General features: G+C 41.3%; 3 protein-coding genes across 3 annotated transcripts; 1 reads left to right on the forward strand and 2 right to left on the reverse strand.

The window, feature by feature from the left end:
- Positions 1–233: 233 nt before the first annotated feature.
- Positions 234–4,018, reverse strand: LOC149818145 (Pentatricopeptide repeat (PPR) superfamily protein). The gene is made up of 6 exons (XM_089985432.1): positions 2,143–4,018; positions 1,301–1,530; positions 1,067–1,209; positions 918–953; positions 439–790; positions 234–402 (listed from the first exon to the last, which is right to left on the reverse strand). Exons 1-2 carry the CDS (start codon positions 3,933–3,935, stop codon positions 1,404–1,406), a joined length of 1,920 nt encoding a protein of 639 aa, XP_089841558.1. The 5' UTR covers positions 3,936–4,018; the 3' UTR covers positions 234–402; positions 439–790; positions 918–953; positions 1,067–1,209; positions 1,301–1,403.
- A 6,129-nt stretch (positions 4,019–10,147) lies between these two features.
- On the forward strand, positions 10,148–15,652 carry LOC149818146 (uncharacterized). Its single transcript, XM_089986158.1, has 5 exons — positions 10,148–10,561; positions 13,406–13,528; positions 13,804–13,882; positions 14,076–14,197; positions 15,446–15,652. Exons 1-5 carry the CDS (start codon positions 10,148–10,150, stop codon positions 15,650–15,652), a joined length of 945 nt encoding a protein of 314 aa, XP_089842284.1.
- A 536-nt stretch (positions 15,653–16,188) lies between these two features.
- LOC149818147 (inactive leucine-rich repeat receptor-like serine/threonine-protein kinase At1g60630) lies at positions 16,189–21,487 on the reverse strand. The gene is made up of 3 exons (XM_089984042.1): positions 21,380–21,487; positions 18,337–20,474; positions 16,189–17,071 (listed from the first exon to the last, which is right to left on the reverse strand). Exons 2-3 carry the CDS (start codon positions 19,679–19,681, stop codon positions 16,395–16,397), a joined length of 2,022 nt encoding a protein of 673 aa, XP_089840168.1. The 5' UTR covers positions 19,682–20,474; positions 21,380–21,487; the 3' UTR covers positions 16,189–16,394.
- Between the last annotated feature and the right edge of the window lie 1,638 nt (positions 21,488–23,125).

Raw genomic sequence — 23,125 nt, forward strand, 5'->3', positions numbered from 1 at the left:
GAATGTTGTCAGTATCGGTATCAGCCCTGAATAGTTGGGCCACCAATTCAGCTGTTTCCGATACCGATACTCAGCTGAATCATTCTGTATCGGCCCAAAAATGATAATAAATTATTATGTGTCATAATGAGACACATGTTAAAACTATTAAAATAATTTTAAAAACATATTTTTTGGAATTTTTTACATTTATTATAAAATAGCCAATTCAGGCCTGCAGTGTATCGAAATTCTGTCGATACAATGCATCCACACCGATACTGATAACATTGCTAAGGACTAATGAATTTAACTACTTAAAAATACACTTGCACCATCCACATTTTGGATTTATTGTAATAGGCTCATTGAAGTGCAGGACAAATCATATCTTTGACTCCTTAATGCTAACAGACTCACTACCTGTATGCATCACCGGAACTTTTATTAGACCAAAACCCATTTTTTATTTTTGTGAAAAAGTTACAATCTAATACAGTAGCATCCCCTTATGTACCGAGGAAAGCTTAGGGTATAATCCGATTTGCTATTTTTATAGAATGGTTTCTCTATATCTCTTATTTGCATGAATATGTAATAAATCTGATAAATCTTTATAGCTTACCGCCTGTTACTGTTAGTGTTTTCAATTGCAAATATGTATATACATTTTATATGCAATCATGATGATATACATCATTTATTGGTATTTTCTACTTTCAATGTGGTACTCTGTTGGTTTATTGGCATTTTCTTCAAAAGGATAGGACTTCAACCAGATTTAGAAACTCTGGGCAGCAGTTTCCTGTACCTGAAGTAAAAATCACAAAATAAACCCATGGGAAAAAAACACTGAAGTATACATTAAGGCATGGAAGTATTAAGATGTATCATATAAACTGAGGTTAGGTGTACTAAACAAAAAGTTGTGGACTTACACAACAAAGAGCCTCGTTCTAGTGACCTGATACCATCTATTGACAAGTTCCATGCAAAAAAAAAATCAAATAAATAGGTTAGAAATTTTAAGGGGTAACACGACGAAATAAATTGACAAAGATTACGAAAATCAAAACGAGACACATACCCAGGAATGGACATCATAAAAAATGAGGAATGGCATTGATGATCTTAGATACCAAAGTAACTACATGCTCCGGTTACTCTTCCCTTCAACATCTAGCCAACTGATGGTTTCCTTCCACCAAAACCATTTTGCTCACTTTTACACTGACAAAAAATTAATACAGAATTTTATTGTCTGATAGATCACATATAACCCTAGTGAAAAGCACGGCTCCATGGAGAAGGGAGTCCTCACCTTCCGCTAAATCTTGAAAGAATAGACTTATTGAGAAGGTAAAGAGGCATTTTAATTTTTTCCACCCTTGTGACAAAATTCTCCAGATGGAAAATGAAGTAGACTATCCAACATCTTCCCAGTTATCGAGGTCATCATTCTTCTCTGACAGAAAGTTTGTTATGGTTCCTTGACCCCAACCTTTTTGTACCCGTTTGAACACCTTCAGTGCAATTGGACTTCCATCATCCCTGCACAGTGAAAGATTAAGCTGAGACTCCAAACCAGTTGAGGAAACTATCTTAACTAAAAAACATAAATAGATAGCATTGGACTGCTAGAAAGGTTCTAAAAACAAATAGTATAGAACATGCCACTTTCTATCTATTGTTGGATAAAAACCAATTGTAGGAAATCCACCAACTCCTAACATAAGGAGAATAAAATGATAACAAGCTAATAGCTAACGGTGCCAAAAGGGCTGATCTCTAGTCAACCACATCATACATGAGCAAAATGATAACAAACTAACAGCTAATGGTGCCAAAAGGGTTTATCTCTAGTCAACCACATCATACATGAGCAAAATGATAACAAACTGATAGCCAACGGTGCCAAAAGGGTTGATCTCTAGTCAACCACATCACAAGCTGGTAAAGGATCACTGTAACTGAAGTTTGACTGTGTTTACTAGCTGAGGTCTGCAGCATGATTACTAACCTGAGGTATAAGTTCAAATAGAAATTAGATAGTTTAATCTGGTTACTGAAAACAATGACAAACATAAAGAAATCTAAGAGCTAGATTGATAACAATAAGTTCAGAAATTTAATTGAAAAGAAAATTAGCAAATTTGTGAATACCGATGCAATAAAGTATGCCAATCGCTAGTGTTGAAGCTATCTTCCTTTTTCTGCTTGTTTTGCAGTTCTATATTCGATCTAATGTGATGGATGGAACTTCCAATCCTTGCATTGAAATCCTCATATTGGGCAGCCATCTCCATCATTGTGTCTGCAAGTTTATCAGCCTCTTGTTTGTTTCCTTCCTTACCCAATGCATCAATTAGTGGTATAAAAGCTGCCGGATCAAAAGCATAACCTCTATCAACCATATTTTTTATTGTCAAACGTGAATCATCTAACCTGTTTGCCTCACATAATCCCTTGATCAGGCAAGTGTATGAGAATCCTTCAAGGCTATAACCTCCCTGCAAAACCTTTTCAAAAAGGCCTTTTGCATCCACAAACCTACCTGCAGCGCATAACTTTTCAAACATCAATTCATAAAGAGTTTCCTTCTGGTAACAGAAATCTTGTGCCATTTCAAAAACCTCCCCAGCTGTTCCAAAATCCTGAGCATTGCAGAAGGCCTCAATCAGAATTCTAAATGACATAACATTAGGAATAACTCCCCCCAGTAACATTTCATCTAAGACCGATACAGCTTCCTTCACCCTCCCCGCTTTGCACAAAGAGTTAACGAGACCATTATAGCTAAAAGCATCAGGGAGAATTTTGGCATTTTTCATTTTATCTATCAAGCTACGAACCTCTGCAACCTTGCCTTCATCACCTAGACCCAAGATCAATGAATTGTAACTTCTAACACTAGGACTACAACCATTTTCTTCCATATCATTGAAAACCCGAAATGCGGCTGATAGCTTACCATGCTTAACAAAACCATCAATAAATGAATCATAGACAACAGAATCAGGAACAATATTTTTACCCATCATCTCGACGAATTTCTTCTTGGCTTCACCCAACCTTCCAGCTTTCATCAAACCATCGATCAAGATAGAATATGTCACTACATCCGGATAACATTTATCACCATAGTTACTGTCCACTAACCCAAGAACTGCATTCTCGAGGTCACCAAGAGCAGCAGTCCCGTGATCCCACATTCCACTGACAATATTCATGGCCTTGTCCAATTTGCAAGTTTTACACAGACCATCGATCATTATATTGCAAGTGACTGTATCTGGACAACAACCCTTCTCGTTCATCTGCTTCAACAATGCCTCTGCCTCTGAGATCCTCCCTTCTTTCCACAGACTCTTCAGTAATATATTGCAAGTATAAGTTGTCGGAAAGAATCCGTTTCTCTGCATCTCTTTCAGCACTTCATAGGCCTGCGAGACCTTCCCTTTACTGCAATACCCATTAAGCAATGTGCTATATGAAATACTATCTGGCGAAATTCCACTGTTTCTCATCATATCCACCAGAACTCGTGCATCCAGAAACATACCTGCCTTACACAACCCATCAATAAGAATGTTGTATGTGTACACGTTAGGCATAATCCCATTTTCCGTCATTTCTTCCAAAACAATCTGAGATTCATACATTCTCCCTTTTCTCATAAGACCATACACCCATATACTATAACTCTCCACAGTCTTCAAAAGCCCACGTTTCCTCATCGACCCAACAATCTTCCCAGCTTTAGTCAAATCCCCAGCCTTACAGAACCCATCTAGCATTATGTTGAAGGTGACATGATTGGGCATGGGCAAACCTTCTTCCAATTGCATATCAATGAATATTCTAGACGCTTCCATGAGCTTACCTACTCTACAGAGCGCAGAGATTCTAGAGTTAAAAGTAACAACATCGGGATTAAAACCATCGGAACACATCATTTCCAATACCTTTTCAGCTTCATCCAATTTATTCTCTCTACAGAACCCAGAAATCAAGGTGTTGTAAATTACCTGATTGGGCTGGCATCGGTGCCTGCCCATATCCTCGAGGAGGGAAAAAGCAAGATGGGTGCGCCCGGACCTGCAGTAGGCGCGTGCCAGGAGGCCGAAAGTGAAGGAATTGGGAGCTAACCCTTTAATGGACATTTTCTCAAACAGTTGGCGAGCATCATCGACGTGCCCTGAATCAGCAAGCGCCGAGAGAAGAAGATTGAGGGTGGAGGTGTCCGGGCGGAACCCAGCATGGAGCATGTCGGAATAGATAGCAGGGATGGGCTCCGGCCAACAGTGGTGGAAGAGGGCGCGGAGAAGGGAAGTGTAAGTGCGGCAAGGTGGCGGAGATCCAGGGAATTCGGCACGGAGGGAGTGGAAGGTGGCAAGGGCAGCATCGAGGAGAGACGTAGCCAACGTGGTGGTGGAGGTGGTGGCGGTGGTGGCAATTTGGGTGATGAGGGCTGAGAGGGCAGGGGTGGCGGAATCGGGCGGGAGGCGGGCGAGGATTTGGCTGAGGTGGTAAAGTTGGGGGAGCATTCTAGAGAGAGAGAGGATGTGGGTGATAGCGGAGATGGCCGGGAGGGGCGGAGGCGGTGGGTTCTTCTTGTCGAAGAGGAACTTGAAGAGGTGCCATGCGAAATTGGGGTTGTGGGTATTGGTGACGAGAGTTTTGGCGAGGTATGGCGGAGGTTTCACCATGGTGGTGTCGCTCCCGCTCGCCCCTACTCTTCTTCTTCTTAATCTCTTCCTTCCCAACAATCGATATTTCGTTTCTTTGCAGAAGAGAGATGAGAAACAGTGAATACGATGATTTTGAAGCCGCGGGAAGAAAAAGTGGGTTTGAAAAGCGGCCGTTGGATGCTAGGACGGACATCAGCGGGGATTTTCTGGTCCAATGAAAATCTAGTGAAATTTGTTTTTCTCCAGGTCTGGGAAAAGATGTAATGTTTAACATTTTTAAAATGTATAAATATATCAGAATAACATAAAAAACTATGGACAGAGAGAGTGCATGTTGCAGGGATGAGTTTGTTGGGCGTCAAAAAAAAAAAACGATACTAAAAAAATGTTGCATGTTGAATAGATGTGTATGTTAAGATGGATGTCTTGCGTTATAAAAAATAATAAAATTATAAATGAATATGTTAGAATATGCCTAAGAGTCGATAAAATAAATGAAAGTGATTTAAAATGGTTTTAACAAGTTGCACGAAAACCTCTTACAACGCCTATGACAAAGAAAGGAGGCAGTTAGAGGTGACATTAAAGATTGCAAGGTAACCAAAGTTGTACCTCCAAATGAACAGAAAAGGAAAAAAATGACTCTTAAAGCCGACCCCATGAAGTTGGGATAAAGTTTGATGATGATGAACCTTCTTACAATGATTCGTGTACTAGATTCATATTCCACTTGAAAGTTCATTTTTTTTCAAAAAAAAATGGGACATGAAAACACATAATGTTTTAATTTATAATCAATAAAGAACTATTTTCAGATATTTTAGAATAATAAAAATAGAATTTTATTAAAATAAATTTAAAATGTAATAAGTATTGGCATACGTGTTAGTGTATGCATCATTGCCTTCGAGCATGCATGCATGCATGCATGTGTCCCTACGGACATGTCCCTGTGACCAGGGGTGGCAATCGTGTCGGGCAGGTCAACCCGACGGGTTGGCGGGTCGACCCGACGGTTTGGCGGGTCAGCATACCTCAACCCGAACCCGACCCGTTTATTAAACGGGTCGGCTGTGGCAAACACGAACCCAGCCTGTTTAATAAACGGGTAACCCGACACGACCCGCCAACCCATTTAATAAATGGGGTTGGGTCGGGTAAACGGGTTCTCATGTTCGCGGGTCAGGTTGGCGGGTTGACGGGTCGACCCACCCGCCTAACCCGTTTATTAAACGGGTCAGGCGGGTTGGCATACCCCTAACACGAACCCAACCCGTTTAATAAATGGGTTAGGCGGGTCGACCCGTTTATTAAATGGGTTCGTTTTTTCCAAACCCAAACCCGCCTAAGAGGCGGGTTGGCGGGTCGTGTCAGGTTTTGCCACCCCTACCTGTGATATAGATTAAAGATAGAACATCACCATAGTTATTCACGTGGTATGCGTGGTCCTTTGTCAAGCTAAAGGCCTGGCGCATGGTTGGGTGGTTGTAGACACCTAAATTTTTTACCAATTAGTTTTTATGACAAATCTTACTTTGAAAATAAGGTGTTTCAAAGTTAAAATGCATTTTTTTTACCTTCAAAACTATATTAAGAGAGTTTTAGCTTTCAAAAGTGACAAAAAATTAGAGCTTGATTCAACATTGGATTAAAGAGTTGTGACAAAAACAATGTAACTTATCTCACCAAAATGTTGTTTTTTTATGTAAGTTCTAATTTGAGTGCATATTTTATTACAAAAACTATGAAATTTGATTTTAAATTTAAAAGATGAATTAAAATAAAAAAATGTTAGTTTTCAATGCATCCGACACTAGAAAGTCATGGTCATTTAGCCTATTATAATGGATTTAAAGTACAATTTAATTTTAAACATGAAGATCTGAAATTCCTATATCGAATTTATAAGAAGCCTCTAGAATCTCCATCCACACTCCTAGATTCTTATATTCTTAAAAGCCACCTAAAAGCCTTCTCTTATTGATAAGCTTTTATAATGTCTTAGGTAGACATGCCCAATGAACCGAGCTAGCTCGGGCTCGACCCCAGATCGACTTGTCTAAGCCTGGCTCGAAGCTCGTCTAGCATAGTAAATGAGTCGCACTTGGACATGACTCTAGGCTCAATGTTCTAAATGATCTCGGGCTGAGTCGACAATCACACATGGGGTGATGTGCAAGGTCTATGGCGGTTGTGCTGACCAGGTTGGTTTGCTTGGTGTTGCACAAGCTCGATAAAAATTAACCCGCGACACTTGGGTAGGCTAGGTTTTCAACATTAATGCTATATATAACATATCGTCTTTTTCCCTATATATTGGCAATGTGTTTGTTGTGGTTCTCTTATCATTGATCTGTAGTTTATGGTACCGATTGAATTCATTTCAATTTTTATGGGCCTCTAAAATGTAAATTCTGAAAAAGAATCATGATATGGCCCGGACTTTAATACAAAACCTAACCCAATTAAAATATTTAAAATCTTCTTAAAATCCAATAAAAACCTAACAAAATGTCTATATCCAATTAAAGAATATTTGGATTGAAAACCATGTTTTGAATTCAAATCCCTGATATTGGATCATCCTAAACCCATTTGGGAGCCTCACATCCTGCTATCGAAAAAACTTAAATTGGACTTAAACCCGAGCTGATTGGATACAATCCAAAAAGAACCTTCGTATACCTTACCTCATATCCAGATCCAAAACTCATATAGACCTGACTTACTTAAACTGAGTCTGTCCTAGCGCCTAAGCTTGTTTGGAGTGGGTCACCACCAGTATGCAGATTATGGGATGATAGATTGGGAGATCTAGGTTATGGGCTTATCGACTTTTCCACCATGGATCAAACCTACATTGGATTGATTTGATTCAAATTAGTATAGAAATCCAACAGACTATGGATTCTTCGAGAAGAACATCCCAATCTTCCAGGCATATATTGGAGCAGGCTTTGTTTGGGTCCATGCATTTTTCTAGAGCAGAGAAGCTATCTAGCTCCATAATGTGGGCCCATAGCCCACAAAGTGTGAAATTAGAGAAAACTTAAGCAATATCCAAACCTAAGGGCAAAGTCTTATCTTACTCGGAGAACGATGCAAGAGTGAAGCAAAATAACTAGATTCATAAGGGTCAATTTGGATTCACTTTATGTTTTGTATATTTTTTTAGCATATATTTAGATATCATGTTCAAATGATAGGCTCATATCTAATTAGAAAGTTAATCTTTATAGGAACTTATAATACCTTAATTAGAGTTGATCAATTAGACAGTTTGTTTTTAGGTAGTTTGTTTTGATTGTGATTATATATGAATTCTCATTTATAAAAATAAGAGAAATTGTAGAGTTTTTTCAATTATTAAGATGAGATCATAATTACAAATATTGGTATTGTCTATATCTCGGCGAGGCTATTTCTCACTATATTTATAGTTTTGGTGATAAATCTTGGGGCTTAAAAACATATAAAATATAAAAAATAAGTAAGAAAATTTCATGTTTAGACTAAAAATACATATACAATAAAACAAATAAGTAAAAAATGTAAATGAAAGAAGAAAAACATATTTAAGATGTAATAAATAAATAAAAACAATAAAACAATTGATAATATTATGATATTATCAAAATGGTGATATTTTAAAATATCATGATATTTTACTTGTATTAACATTTGCTAAAATTACAGCGATAATATCACGGTATTTTTTAAAACATCAACGATATTTGTGACAATGGATGAGACAAATCCAGTTCATTTTGAATTTCTTGTTATTTATTTTTTCCCTTGCTTTCCTATGTAAATCTAGATATTCGTAGTTTAGTAATTGGTAGTTTAATTAATAGATTTCTTCATAATTTTGGAGATGGGTTCACGTCAAAAATTTAGACAAATAAATACCTTTTTCATTTCACGTGTAGTTTTTTTTTTTTCCATGAGGAATGGGAAACCACCCTGCAGAATAGAGACTTAGTCGCGTTGATTATGCCTTCCATACTTATGTTAGTTTTTTCTGCGGTGGCGCACCAGATAACTCTTAAGCCCTATGTGGCAGAGGGATTCGAACTTGGGCCTTCAGCTTGGCACAGGACCCCTGCTAATCACATGGGATACCACCTGGGTGGGTACCCTTGCCCTTTCTTAAATCCAAGGAACTGACGACAGTGAGAATGAAACCCTATTCCACCAGTCTAGCAGCCAGGGTCCCCTCCCACTATGCAAAGCCCCTTTGAGTTCATTTTACTCGGACTTAAAGAAAAAAACAGAAAAGATTAACCCAAACCTCATCCATTTATTTAGAGAGAGAGAGAGAGTTTTAAATCTAGTTACCATGCTTAAAATGGGGGTAATGTTTGCTACCCTCTGGGTAAGGAATCCCTAGTACAAAAAATCTAATATCTTTATCTTTTTTTTTTTAGTTTTTTTTTTGCACATATGATTAGGGCTGGTAAGAGAGTTGAACCAACCAAACATGCCATGTTCAGGCTTGGCTCATTTAGAAGGAGGTTGAGCCGAAAAGCGATCAACGTTACTTAAAAGTGAAACTCAACAAAGGGTTGAGACCCACAAGCACAAACACAACAGCATAACATGAGAACACCAATAACACAAAACAGAACACTCATAGAGGACCACAAACATTTAGAAGGAGGTTGAGTTTGTGGCTCAGCTTGTGTTTGTGTTTAGCGGAGCTGAGCTTGAACTTATCTAGTTCCTGAATGAAACGAGCCGAACACGAACTGGGTCATGTAAAAACATTTCATGTTATTTAATATAGAATATATATATATATATATATATATATATATATATATATATTATTACACTTAATAGTTCATATTTTATGTATATATTTTTCATTCATCCTTCTTTCATATTTATTTTATGAATTATTCTTTTTATATATTGTAGTTAATATATATTATCTATATGTATATATATTAAAACAAGCTCTCTCATTTAAGCTACATGAGCTGCTTATGGCTCGGCTCACAAACTATATGAACTGATCAGGAATGAGTTTGACTGTGCCGAGTCACGAACTGCTCTCGATTTGTTTACTAGCCCTACATACGATACTCTAGATGTGATTTACATAGTAAGTGAATGTCAAATGCCTGCATGAAGTGAAAAAATGACATTATTGGTATGTGCTAATGGAATAACACCACTGTTGGTTCTTTCACACTGAAGAAATCCAAAACGAGGGCATTTTAAACCTTTTGTTTGACTAGACAAAATGATTTGATTTTAGTACCAAAAAGTGTCTTTTGAAGCATAAATGGAAAAGCAAGCCTAATTGTAATCATCAAAATTTTGGGTGCTTTCTATAAACATCTGATACGTTATCAGTTTTATGTAAATTGCTCAAAAGCCTTCCCGCCAAATCGTTCCCACGAAACTCTCACTTTCCTTCCTTCCTTTTCTTGTTTATTAGATCCAGAGAGAGAGAGAGAGAGAGAGAGAGAATGGCAGAGAAGAAGGGCGGAGCTTCGGCGGAGGCGGCACCGACCGGGTGCTACAAATGTGGCCTCCCAGGCCACTGGTCCAGCGACTGCCCGGCGGCCTCCGGACCAGATCGCCCCCTTCCCGAACTGGCGAGCCGTGCATCCCGGCCGGAGGCGGCACCCACCGGCTGCTTCAAGTGTGGCCGCCCCGGCCACTGGTCAAGAGACTGCCCTGCATTCGCATCCGACCGCCCCCTTCCCAACCCAGCCCAAAAATCTGATTTCCGGCTGGTCGGAAAGCCCGGCAAGCCATCCAAGAAGCTCCCCAGGGAGAGGCCAAAGCTAACGCCTCAGCTCCTTTGTTCCGACGACGGTCTCGGTTATGTTCTCCGCCATTGTCCCCGTGTCTTTAAGGCCCGCGGCCACGGCCATGAGGTATGTGTCTTAGGAATGTACCGTAAAATTTGGGGAAGCCCTTTGCTAGTTTTGCGAAATAAAGGGTTTTTTGTTTGTGTGTATTGCCATTATTGCGGTATAGTGAATCTCACTAGTCTTTGAATTGATTGTTGATCTAATTCTTTTGAAGATTTTGATGTGGGTGTTGATAGTATCGCTTTTGGTTTTGCGTGTATCTGGAAGCGAAAGTGGCCATGTTGGTGTGGTAGTTATAGAAATCTTAGAAGCGATAGCACTTGCTTGTTTGCAAGTTTAGGTGGTTTAGGCGCATGAATTTTCAGAGGAATCAGATGAAGTTTTTGCGACCTAAACCGTGATTTGGCCAAAATTGGACGGTATAGGGCAAATAGATCCTGTTCTTTTGCTTCTAATCTAAGTTGCATTTGATGGGAGATTCAGATTTTGGATTGCTCCAATTGTCTGATTCTTTTCTGAGATGGTTGTGCTTTTATATGTTGCTTATGTCGAGTTTTTTTGTATGCGGTTGATTGATTCAGTTTTGTGTGTATTTATATATTGTTTATGCTATGGTACGAATGGGAAAATAATCAGATTTGTGGAGCGAGCCAGTGTTCTTTTCCCTTGGTTTCTGTGAATCACTGAATTTGCACTCTGGTGTTCCTTCAGATAGTTGGGCAAGTTGGTCTTGCTTATTGGGTCTAAAAGTAAAGCAACATGATATTAAATAGTTATCTAAATGTTTAAGTTCTCAGAGGTTCTTGATTTAGTATGATTGTTAAAGACAGATGTGAGATCTCAAAGAAATTAGAAATTACTTTGGATGTATTTAAGATTATTGATGCCATTTGTGCTCACTCGAGTCGACGATGTAAAGGGTTTAAAGTAATGTTGTTTCTAGGATTGAAAGGGTTTAAAGTAATGTTGTTTCTAGGATTGAACCAGGCATAGCCTAATCACTGTGCCAAACTAAATTGCACTCCAAATCTTGTCTTCAAGACAAACTGACTTGCTCAGAAGACAACAAATTTGGCTCAAGCCCAGTAGGTTGAATCCAATATTGCCTAGTTGACTTTATAAAACGAACCAAACTGACTCTAAACAAATGATTCTAAATATATAGTCAGACATGCCCAATAGGAAGCGAATTACTTTATGTTGGAACCTAGGCTAAGCGTTGATGTACCAAATGCTTCAGTAATAAGATGGCCCAATCTTAGCTGAAACAAACCAACTTTGAAGTTGAATGTCCAACACACAATATTCCAGACCCACTTTGTTGTCATTATTCTCATAATTCCACCTTTTTCTTTTGGCGCACTTGAATGGATGAGGGGGAAGAGGGCTTACAAGTTGCAACCTTTTAAATGAAGACCCACGTCTTCTCTAGAGCACCCGGCTAGTAGTTGCATCACTTATCTTGATTTCTAAAAGCCATGATACCTCATATCTTAAATAGAAAACCCAATGATAGAAGGCATCTTGTCGAGTTTTTTTGTACTTTGAACTAATATATTTGAATTTCTCATCAGGCATCTTACTTTTTTCTTGATATATACTTCATTATCACAAATGAATTAGGACAATAGGTGATGGCTTCCTTTTCAAAGGTATTCAACTGTCATTGTAAAGTCATGTAACTTATGTCCTTGCAATAGTTAAAACATTAAACTCTTCCTCCATTGTGGAGCAAGTTAGTACATTTGTTTTTTGAAACACCAAACGACATTTTAATTACTTTGGACAAATATATATCTATTTTAGTTATTATTATTATTATATTTTTAATATTGGAGGGTAATTTTTATATTAAAATTTATACTCAAATACAAACTTGCTTATTGCATACATGATGCCTGTTATCGTGCAATTCGTTGTATACATAATTTTTTTGTCACAATTAATTTCCTTGTATTCAAATTCAAGTTTAGATTCACATAGAGTTTTTAAATGGTGTCCACTACTGCAACTTTTTCACCCATTCATGTTCATATTCCATTTGTTGGGTGATCAATGGGGCAAGTAAGAGCAACTTTTTGAGTAAGAACTCTCAATGTGTTTCCATGGAGCTTGCCTGACATGGTGTGTGTAACCTGTTTGTATGTCATTTGGCTTTACCAAGATTTCCATAAAGAGGTGCATGACTTGTAGAGAATAAGCTTTTTAGATTAGGTATTACTGTGTAAGCACTGAACTTCTTCCTCCTAATGTCCCGTCTTGTTTAATGCAATATGTTGCCGACCTTGAGGTGTCATAGTATGAGCTTATGATGTTACTGAAGCTATATAGTTTTTTTCCATAATAAGTGAGCTTACTGGCATGGGCTCCCACTTAAAGCCATAACAGCAAGCCTGGGGACCTTGAAATGCTGTGACTTGCCATTTGTTGGACAGAGAAGAATGAAACTGGTAGCATGAAGGTGCATAATGTGATGTCAATAGAAGTACATTTGAACATTTGATATGATGAAGCTACCTAGACGTGCACTTGTCACTCTTGTCATGACAATGTGAGTAATTTGGTTTGATGTTTTTTGATGATGAAGGAACCCTCACCAAGAACCAGGTCACTTAATGGGCCCACTTCCCTGCGAGGTAAAACTCTTGGTTGAGGACACGACCACCCAGCCTTACGTGCCCCAACAGTAATTTGGTTTGATGTTCTTTTGCTTCTGACTGTGTGTGAAAGCAAACTCTATTTATGCTGGCTTTGTGATCAAGTATGTGGGGGTGGTGTTCCAGTAAATTACCATGTCTGACATATTAATCTTATTGGTTGTTCAGGATGAAGAGATTGAGAGCCTGAGTTATATTCTTACCATATCTGTGGCATAGAAACTTATATATATCTTATTTGTTTTTTCAGGTTGAAGACCTTGGGAACTTGATTGGATTGTACGCTCAATGGCATGCCCATTTGCTCCCTTACTTTTCGTTTGAACAGTTTGTACAAAAGGTGGAAAAAATTGGTACAACAAAGCGTGTCAGGGTATGCCTAATAAAATTCTTTCTGATCTTGTATTACAAAAGTTCATGCAAAAAAGCAATGGCTTACTTTTATATGTAATCATGTTAATCAACCCATTTTTGCTAGCATAAGTAAATTGGTATTATATGGAAGCTATTCACTTGATAAGTTGATTTGAGTGCTCCTTTTTACCAATTACCATTCTTTGCTTTCCAAGAGAAGTCTTTCCTTTTTCTGCTGTGCCATACTTCTTTTCTGCTCATCTAGCAGTTTGAGTGGTCCTTTTGCTGAAACAGATGGCTGTCAGAGAATTGAGAGAGAGGGTAGATAAGGGCGGTGATCCCACAAAGTTGCATGAACCCCCTGTTGAAAAAGGTATAACTATTATACATGACATCTTGTAGAGAACATTGTTGGTTGAGCAATGTTCGTTGATATCCTTGAAAGATACTGTCTTCAGTAGAAAGTTTATAGGACAGGATATGAGAGGTTATGATTAGGTTTCCTTTAAGTCTTAATTAAAATAACATGGCACATCTGGTTGATAGTTCTACTGTGAGGCTTATAGGTGAAGAGGGAGGCATGGATGTGGAGGAGGTTCATGGCATGGAAGATCCACCTGTTGAGAATGCTGGTGCTGATGAAATGCATGAAGACATGTTTGATGAGATTTATCGACAGGCAACAGAGGTACCTTACATAATCTCTCTTCACTTACATGATTCATGCTTGCTGTTATGGCCATGGAGCCTGAATTTTTTGTTTTTTTATCATAAACCAAGGTTAATATTCATTAATAGGAAGATTAATACAGATAGTCTGATCCTCAATACTTAAGTGCGGCAATAAATTTGAAAGTTTCATTAAGGACATTAGTTCTCATTAATGAAGAAAGCAGTAAAAATATCCTTTATGCACCATTCAAATCCATGAGGATAGAAAAAACCTTCAGATAGGCATCACATGGTTAGTAACTAATTTTTTTTTTTCAAGGGCAAGCTGGGATTAGGCAGACCCCTACCAGTTATACAATGATACCATTGGGATTCGAACTTGCAACATCCCAACACAAGGTAACGTGCACTAGCTGCTCCTACCAGACAAGCAGAGCCCCCATTGGTGCGAGAAACGTGAGATATTTCCTGTTTTGGGATGCAAACCTAGGAGCTTTTGGCTAACATAGTTTCTAGCCCTTAACTTCTTCAAAAGCTCTGTCAGTTTGATGGCCAGGTGGCTTTTTTTAGATAAAAAAAATCCCTGCCCAATGGACCGGTAATGAGGGCCAAGTCAGGGAGTCAGAGAAATCCCTCTTTTCAGAATGCATTTTCAAGGGGCTTTTAGCTATGGTCTCACTTGGCCGCGAGGCTTAATGATCCTGCAAATACTAGTCCTGATGTCATAGTTGATAATAATTTAAAATTTAATCTGTAGATCTATTAAACTTCTTAATTCAATTTCCTGTTCCTCAGGGCTGAACTATTATATATGGTTTAAATTTTGAGTAGTGTATTGATTTTTAGATATGATGTTTCCTTGATATAATTGCTAAATCTGTAAACTTAAAACCCATGATTTGCTTCTTTTGATCTTAATGAGTTAGGGCAGTGAGTTGACCAGAGGTTAGACATGACCTGGTAAGGATTAAGTCTAAATGAAGATTCATAATTCTACTGGTAACCGAATGCTGTTTAATTGTTTCAATATCTCAGGCCTTTTGTCAACTGTATGGGGTTGTTTATCAAGTCCATGGGCAGCTTGAACTAAATACCTGTGCACCGTCTCAGCCCCTTGTTTCTTATACCGTTTCAAATCCATGCAATCAATCTGAATTGTTCCAACCATTGTGTTAAAGCAGCTTGATAGCCATTTAAAAGTGATGGGCATATGTCAATATTGTCTCAGCCATGATTCCTGATGAGAGTTACCTGTGCATTGCAGGACACAGCTGCTACTTCCAACCACGAAGAACCTACCAACAGTAACCCAGCTACAGAGAAGTTACCAGAGCCCACAGTAGAAAGTGAAACAATCAACCCAAAAACCAAAATGCAGATAACAGAAAAGCAGAAGGCTCGAATGGAGGCTAATCTACTTAAGGCCTTAGAGAAAGCTGCTGCTAGATCCCAAGCTTTACAGTCTTCCTAATTGTTTCATTGTTTTCCTCTTCTTTCTTTGGTAGTTTTCCTTTTTTTGTCCCTCTTTTGCAGTAGAAAGCAAAAAATGCTTGAACAGGTGGAATTTGTACGTGTGTGCATTTTGGGAATCAGAAATTCTAAGAAAAGTGAAACTTTAAGATGAATATCAGTTATATGAGATTGATACAGCCTTCACCTGACCACCATCAATTTTTCTGACACAGCCCTGAGCTGTGGGGCCCAACAGCAAATGGGTAGGTGGTTAAATGCAGCAGCACATGCACTTTGTGCAACGTGATTGCACCTGATCCAAATTCAGGCTTACCAACATAAGTTTTAAGCTAAAAAGACGGGTGGTAGAGAAAACAAGGGGAGTTTGGAGAAAACTTGATACTTGTGAGAGGGCAAACTATTCTTTCATTGAAAAATCTACATTGAAGAAAAGAAGAGCAAGGTGTTACACTGCACTGACTGCGATTACTTGGGAGAATGTCTTCAACAATCAAGAAGAGAATTGCTCAACACTCTGTTGATAAAAAAAAAAAATTGCACATGAATGGCTCACCCCTTTCAAACAACACGGCCTGTATTGTCTTTATACATTTATTTGATCCCCCAAAATCCTTCCACACCCATTCACTACCATAAACCACAATCCCCTCCAAATCCACAAATACAAAATTCCAAATCCTAAAGGATCTCCAATGGCTAGTTTGCCCAACACAAAGCCCTTTCTCTAAAACCCCAAGACCTTAATCCCTCTCTGTAAAGTTCAGATGCTCAGACCCTTGCTCCCTCGGTAAACTCTGAACCGTATCAGACCATCTCCCAGGTGAGTGGTCACTGCTGTTTGATGAAGCATGCGGATCCGACCTCACCTCGTGGATCATCTTCAGGACTTCCCTCATGGCTGGGCGGTTCTCTGGTATTGGGCCGACACACGCCATTGCTATGTTGAGGAGGACCACCAGTTTATCCTCAGAGCCCTCGGCCCCCGACGCTGGATCCTCCGAGGCACCACCGGAATCTGTTTCCTCCTCACGGACTGACCTGACCCAGTTGGGAATATCCACTCCAGGATTTTGGACCATGTCTTGGAAGGGAGTTTTTCCGGTGAGGAGTTCCAAGAGGAGGACGCCAAAACTGTAGATGTCGGTTTTTGTGGTGAAGTTTTTTGTGGAGCCACGGCATTCGGGGGGCTTGTAGAAGATGGAGGAACCTTCATCAAGTGCCTCGGGTCTGAAGGGCGTGAGTCCACAATCAGTAACGCACGACTCAAAATCGGGGCCGAGTAGGATGTTGGACGACTTGAGGTTGCCATGGACTATTCCGGCAACTTGATGGAGGTAGACAAGTGCAGTTGCCAAGTCTTCAGATATTTTCAGGCAGGATGTCCAGTGTAGAGGCTTCCCACCAGTGGGCCTGGTTCCTGCAGATCACAGATTTAGTTGAGGATAATTCATTAAACCAGAAACTGATGGATGTACCTAAGATTTAGAGGCTTTGCATCAACCTAGAAAGTCCAATTGGATCTTGAGAAACTGATCAATGAAACTGGAAAGAGTTCATCTTTCTAAAACATGAAGTTGCAACCCGCAAATATAGACTAAAAGTCATGCTAGTGAAAGCAAGTCAACTTGGTTGACACCGAATTCTAATAGGTAAACTTCACCCTCGACCTGAAAACAACTTAGAATGACCATCCAGAGACCAAGCTCCAAAACTAACAAACAGGTCCTAGACTGTTCTAGGCGGCATAAGCAACCAAGCCATCCCTAACATTTCATGAACCAAATACATGATCATGGAATAGAGGAACCGTCAACTGGCTTGTTTCTAAAGTATAGGGGATAAGCATGTCGATCTATATACAACTGGGTCCAACCAAACCATGCCCAGAATTTTTACATGGGCACATGGGGTACCAGGCTCCCAACCGAATCTAAATCCAATCATTTCCTGCCCTCATAGGATCTAAATTTTTCACTGTGAGAAAAAGGTCTCATAGATTTCACATCTCAAATCAGATTTCGATCCTTATAAGTTGGAGCTCCAAAACCTCTTCCCAGAGTCAAATATAAGTATAATAGGGCATGACTAGGTAATGCAAAACTCAACTTCAGAGATCCATCTCAAACAGATCCCCATTGACACCCCAAATTAAAAAGGCCTGTAATGCAAACCCGAGCAAGTCCAAGGCTGTCCAGCTTTTACGGTGGCCGGACCTCGTCAAGTCTCCAAAAGCAGTCGAATCATGCCCATTGATCCAGAAAAAGTTGAAAATCGAGATCACAGACCAACATCCCGTTTTATCCCCTTCTTTTGGACAGAAGGGGGGTTTCATCAAACCGATCAAAGGGTTTAAGAGGGAAACACCCATTTATCCAGAAAAAAAGAACCTGGAAATTGCATGTTAGATCGTAAATCAACACTCGATATATCCTTTTCTTCTGGCTAATTGGAGTTTCATGAATACCAGTCAAAGGGTTTAAGAGGTAAACACTGCCCATTTATCCAGAAAAAGCTGGAAATTGCTTGTTAGATCAAGCAACAACATCCCATTATATCCCCTTTTCCTAGACAAGAGGGGGTTTCAACTTTCAATTTACGAGATACCAATCAATTCAAAAGGGTTTAACAGGAACCATGCAAAGAGATTGAGCAAAGAGGGAGGGATCCTTTGATCATCCTTACCGTGGATAAGAGAGAAGAGGCTGCCGTTGGGGAAGTAGTCGTAGACGAGCAGCCTCTCTTCCTTGGCCTGGAAGTAGGCCCTGAGCGGCACCACGTTGGGGTGCTTGAGCTGCCCCAACGCCTCCATCTGCCTGCTGAACTCCTCCGGCCCGGGGCTCCTCGAGTTCTTGAGCCGCTTCACCGTCACGATGAACCCGCTCTCCATCACCGCCTTGTAGGTGCTGCCCATCGTCCCCCTCCCCAGTATCTCCGCCGACGCCTTCAGCAGGTCGTCCAGCCCGTACATCCCCTGCACCCCTCCGCAGAAGGCCAGGCTGCCGATCCCTTCCTCCTCCCACGGGAACCCCCTGCTCTTCTCCCCCTCTCTCTCCCCGATCTCGCGGCTCCTCCCTCCTCCGCCCTCGCCGCCGCCGCCGCCTTCTTCGGTCCCTCTCTTGACCCCCACCACCTCGATCACTTTGTCGCACGGGCAAGCACGGGAGCGCCTGCTCTTAGCCCACCACCCCAAGAGAACCGCGACCACCAAAACCAAGATTCCCCCCACGATGCACGCCACCAGCTCCGCCCTGGTCAGCCGCCTCCGTCTGGAGCCCGGCTCGGCTCTGGACGACGGCGAGTAGCTCGCTGGAGGCGATGCCGGCGGCCTTGCAGTGACGCAGGGTTGCCCCAGTTGCTCGCCGCAGAGCCCTGGGTTGCCGGCGAACGACGACTCGTTGAATCGAAGCAATGCCTCAGTTGCAGGGATCTGGCCGGTAAGGGTGTTGTTGGAGACATTGAGGAAGCGCAAAGTGGGTTGCGACAGTGCAGGGACGGGGCCTGTGAAGAGGTTGCTGTCTAGGAGGAGGGCGTAGAGGCGGGGCAGGCGCGCGAGCTCCGGCGGGATGGCGCCAGAGAGGCGGTTCTCGGAGAGGATGATGATCTTGAGGCGGTGGAGGCCGGTGAGGGAGAAGTGAAAGCTACCGGAGAATCGGTTCCTGTTGAGGAAGAGGCTCTTGAGGTTGGTGAGGCCGGTGAAGTCCGGGAGGGTGCCAGCGAGGGCGTTGCCCTTAAGACTCAGGACCCTCAGCTGGTCCAGGGCGTTCAGTGAGGTGCCGTCCAGGGTGCCGTTGAGGCCCTGGGACTCCAGCACGAGCTTCGTCACCCGCCCGTTAATGCATTCCTTCACGCCCGGCCACCGGCAGAAGCCGCCGCGTGCCGGCCACCTGAGAGCGTTTCCGGGGTCGAGGGATTTCTTCAGGGCCAGAAGGGACTCCGAGTCGTCGGATGAGGAGAATCGAAGGCAGAGAAGGAGGAAGAGGAGGCAGAGCAGGGGGAGCTCTCCTACCCTTCTCGAGTTCGATCCCATTTGGTTCGCTTCCCTCCTATCGACGGACTGTTCCTACATTGAGTGGCAGACGGTAGATGGGTAGCCCTTCTTGCACGCAGCAGAGTCTTGGTGCGAGTTATTGGTTGGGTGGGTGTCCTCCCAGCGAGTATCACGATGAATGTGCCTTCTGGGGGGTGAGTATCGGCGATCCCATCGGCGTTTTTTGGGGAGGTAAGCTCATAGGAGGCGATTTTCCAGAAGTTGTGTGCCTCTGCAGGCGGGTGGTAAGAAACCCCGCTCGCCTACTTCCTGCATCCCTCCGCCATCTTCTGAAACAGAACCACTTCTTCTTCTTCTAGACCCTAAACGCTTTCATTCCCTCAGACGCTAGCGGGATCCAATAGCCATGCGATCTGCCTTTCTCGTCGTTATCGAGCTCGAAGAAAACACGACGCCTCTATCGACTCTACTCACAGCGAGACGTCGCCATCTCTTGAGGGGAGTGATGAGCAGTTAAGGGTCGTTTTCGGCCCAAAAAGACTCTTCCCGTCTGCCATTTTTTTCACTCACTCTGTATGTCGAGCAGGAAAAGGCATCAGAATTCTTTTCTGTGGTTTTCCTGCCTTCGTCTTTCCTTCTCCCCCTTTGAAAATCGGAGGCGTTCAATTCGTCCTTTTCCCAAACTCGAGACCTTCCCTCCCTCGCTCTTTCTACCCACTCTTTCACTATATTAAAGACAAGACAGTCAGGAAAGAAGACATCGCCCCTTCTCACGTGAGCTCGAGGTGGAGAAGAACAAGTGAGCTTCTTTAATTCCTTGTGTTTGAACGCCCTAAAAAAACGAGGGAGTATGTAATAACCAAAAGTTAGTGACCAGCAAGTTCTTGCTAAAAACAACGAAGAATGAGAGATTAAAGAAATCATCAGAACTAATAACTTCTTATTAAAATAATTGTAGATTGAAGGATTAAAGAAATTCCAAATTATTATAATTCTGTGAAATAAGACACGAATCCAAGGTATTTTAGAAATTCTATACAAAATGCTCCTCTCTCGTTTTTCGGGACAATTGTTTCGGATCTGAAATCGAGAGGATCGAAGTGGTACAGAAACAAAGACAAATGACGGATCAATCGTCTTATGAGCCTCACCAGTCAATCGTCTCTGAGAGAGAGAGAGAGAGAGAGGTCTTGGGTCTAACAGTCAATAATTGTACATTCACTCATAATTGCGGGAATCCCCTCTCTCTCTCGTCATTGTTTTTCACAACCGCTTGAGTGAGGAAAATGAGCCAAGGATCGTCATTTTCATCATAGAAAAAAGATCACTTGAAAAGCAAGCAAATGGGATCATGCTACTGAAATCCAACCGACCTCATCAACCGCATTCAAATTTCAACCAAGAGAAGAAAAAAAAAAAAAAGATTTTCATTTTCAACAGGCGCAGCCCGAGCATGCATTTCCTCCGTCAAAACTATACTTTCTACTAGTGGAATCCCCGCACTAATAACTGAAAAGGATTCCACAGAGATCTGAAAAAACAATTACTTGAATACATGCATTCAAGAAATTACGCTCCTTTCTCAATAAAATTACTGATATGCTTAATAAACGAGAAACTAATCGTCTTTTGAAAACAAATAAATGTATAATCACCTCCCGTTTATGTATCAATGAAAAATATTTATATATATGGAATAAATCGCATTAAATGTAGCAATTATGGCAGATGAGTCACCTGAACTATTCTAGGAACAGAAACGGTTCCTGAAAACAAATTTCCGACGATATCTCCGGTGTCGGCCGTTCCACAATGATCTCCCATACGCGTCGTCGCCGGGAAAACCTGTGTAAAAATCCAAATCTTACTGCCGGAGTTGACGTGAGTTTTGGAGGTTAGGAAGAAAGAAGTCAAATGGTGACAGAAGTGATGCCTTTCGTTAGCCGGAATGGGATCGGAAGCTACTTCCAGCGACGGAAAACTAAATTCTCTGGCAGGATCTCCTCACTCTTGACTTCTAATAGAACGCTGTAAAGATTATCAAGACAAGCGTATTTCTCAAATGAAGTTACAAGGAAGCTGCGCGGAAAGCGAACTTCTGGAGAGAGAGAGAGAGAGAGAGAGAGAGAGAGAGAGCTTCTTTCGTCGGAAATGATCTCAAATCCAGAAAGCAATAGCCAGAAGATCTTCGATTTTCGCCCGGAAACGAGCTCGAATCTACAATTCCCTCGCCGGGAAGCCTTTGACGACCTGCTCTCTTCCTCCGGAAACAAGCTCAAATCCGGCGAGATCAGACGGAAAACCCACAGAAGATCAACGTTCTCTCTACGAAACAAACTCAATTCCACAATTCCGTAGCCGGGAAAACCGCGAGAAACTCCCTTTTCGCCCAAGCGGAAGCGAGTTCATGAACGCTCACAAACGCACCTGTCCGCCAGGAACGAAGCTCAAGATCTACAAACTACAACTACGTCGCCGGAAAACTTCTAAAATCTCTGTTTTCTTAGGGGAAAACGAACCCAATCCCACGATTCCAACCGGAAAACCCCGGGGACCTTCCCTCTCCAATCCAAACCAGTCGGAAAGCAGCAATGCGGTGCCGGAAAACCACAGAAATCTCGATTCAAATCCAGCAATATCTGTGCCGGAAAACCTAGATTTCCGATCGATCCTCTGGAACTGTCCACGTCAAATTCCCGTTAATTTCACTGTGCAGCAACGGGAAAAAAGGAAAAAAACCTTATGATTTTTTTTTACCGGGAAGCAAGGTGATCTGGCACTGCAGAGCCAGAATTCAAGGCGCCCTGCCCCTTTCTTTAAATACCAGAAGGTTACCGGCTTATCACCGACGCGTGGCGGTTCCATGTTCTCCAGGGCGGCAGGCATTCCTGGACGTTCTTTAACGCGAGCGTTGGAAGTTGGGACCCGCACGCGAGAGTTTTGCTTCCGTGGATGTCTTTCTCATGTATCTTAGGTGATCCTCTCTTATCAGCGTCCGATCTTCATGATCGGACGGCACCCTCCAACCCTTTTTTCCCGGGGTAAATTGGGACTTAGCTTCCAAACCTTCCCTGTCAAATTCACAACTGATGGACTATGATCCATGTCACAGGGATTCTTCAACTTGCCCTTGTGTCGTGTCTTTTTGTATATAATTTTTAATAAAAAATGTAACAAAAATGGGGTGTCTCCTTGTGACATTGACTATGATTAAGGGATAACAATGTAAATGGATCAAAATCGGATCCAATGTAGCCAGATACTATATTTGACTAACCGGATGTTGGCTAAATGGATTCAAATTCAGTTTCGGGTTTGGATGGTGAAAAGCTCATATCAGATTGGCTTTTTTACATGTAAAAGTATTCGAATAACCATCAAATTCATATATTTGGTGACTTTTTTATTATTTAATAATCATTTTCTTTTTAAAGAAAGCAATAAAAAATAAATTCGTTACTTGTAAGAAATCATTTTTCCATT

Source organism: Nuphar pumila, chromosome 13 (genome assembly GCF_984573655.1).
Source record: "Nuphar pumila chromosome 13, dmNupPumi1.hap1.1, whole genome shotgun sequence".
In the NCBI taxonomy this organism is placed as follows: Eukaryota; Viridiplantae; Streptophyta; class Magnoliopsida; order Nymphaeales; family Nymphaeaceae; genus Nuphar; species Nuphar pumila.

Bases quoted from the DNA above. Each gene is read 5' to 3' on its own strand.
- LOC149818145 (XM_089985432.1), bottom strand. From the start codon at position 3,935: ATGATGTGTTCCGATGGTTTTAATCCCGATGTTGTTACTTTTAACTCT. The intron at 1,531-2,142 runs GTATTCACAAAT...TTCACTGTGCAG, and splicing joins TGGCATACTTTATTGCATCG to GGATGATGGAAGTCCAATTG.
- LOC149818146 (XM_089986158.1), top strand. From the start codon at position 10,148: ATGGCAGAGAAGAAGGGCGGAGCTTCGGCGGAGGCGGCACCGACCGGG. The intron at 10,562-13,405 runs GTATGTGTCTTA...TTGTTTTTTCAG, and splicing joins CCCGCGGCCACGGCCATGAG to GTTGAAGACCTTGGGAACTT. The intron at 13,883-14,075 runs GTATAACTATTA...TGAGGCTTATAG, and splicing joins TGAACCCCCTGTTGAAAAAG to GTGAAGAGGGAGGCATGGAT.
- LOC149818147 (XM_089984042.1), bottom strand. From the start codon at position 19,681: ATGGGATCGAACTCGAGAAGGGTAGGAGAGCTCCCCCTGCTCTGCCTC. The intron at 17,072-18,336 runs GTAAGGATGATC...TGTGATCTGCAG, and splicing joins CCTCTTCTCTCTTATCCACG to GAACCAGGCCCACTGGTGGG.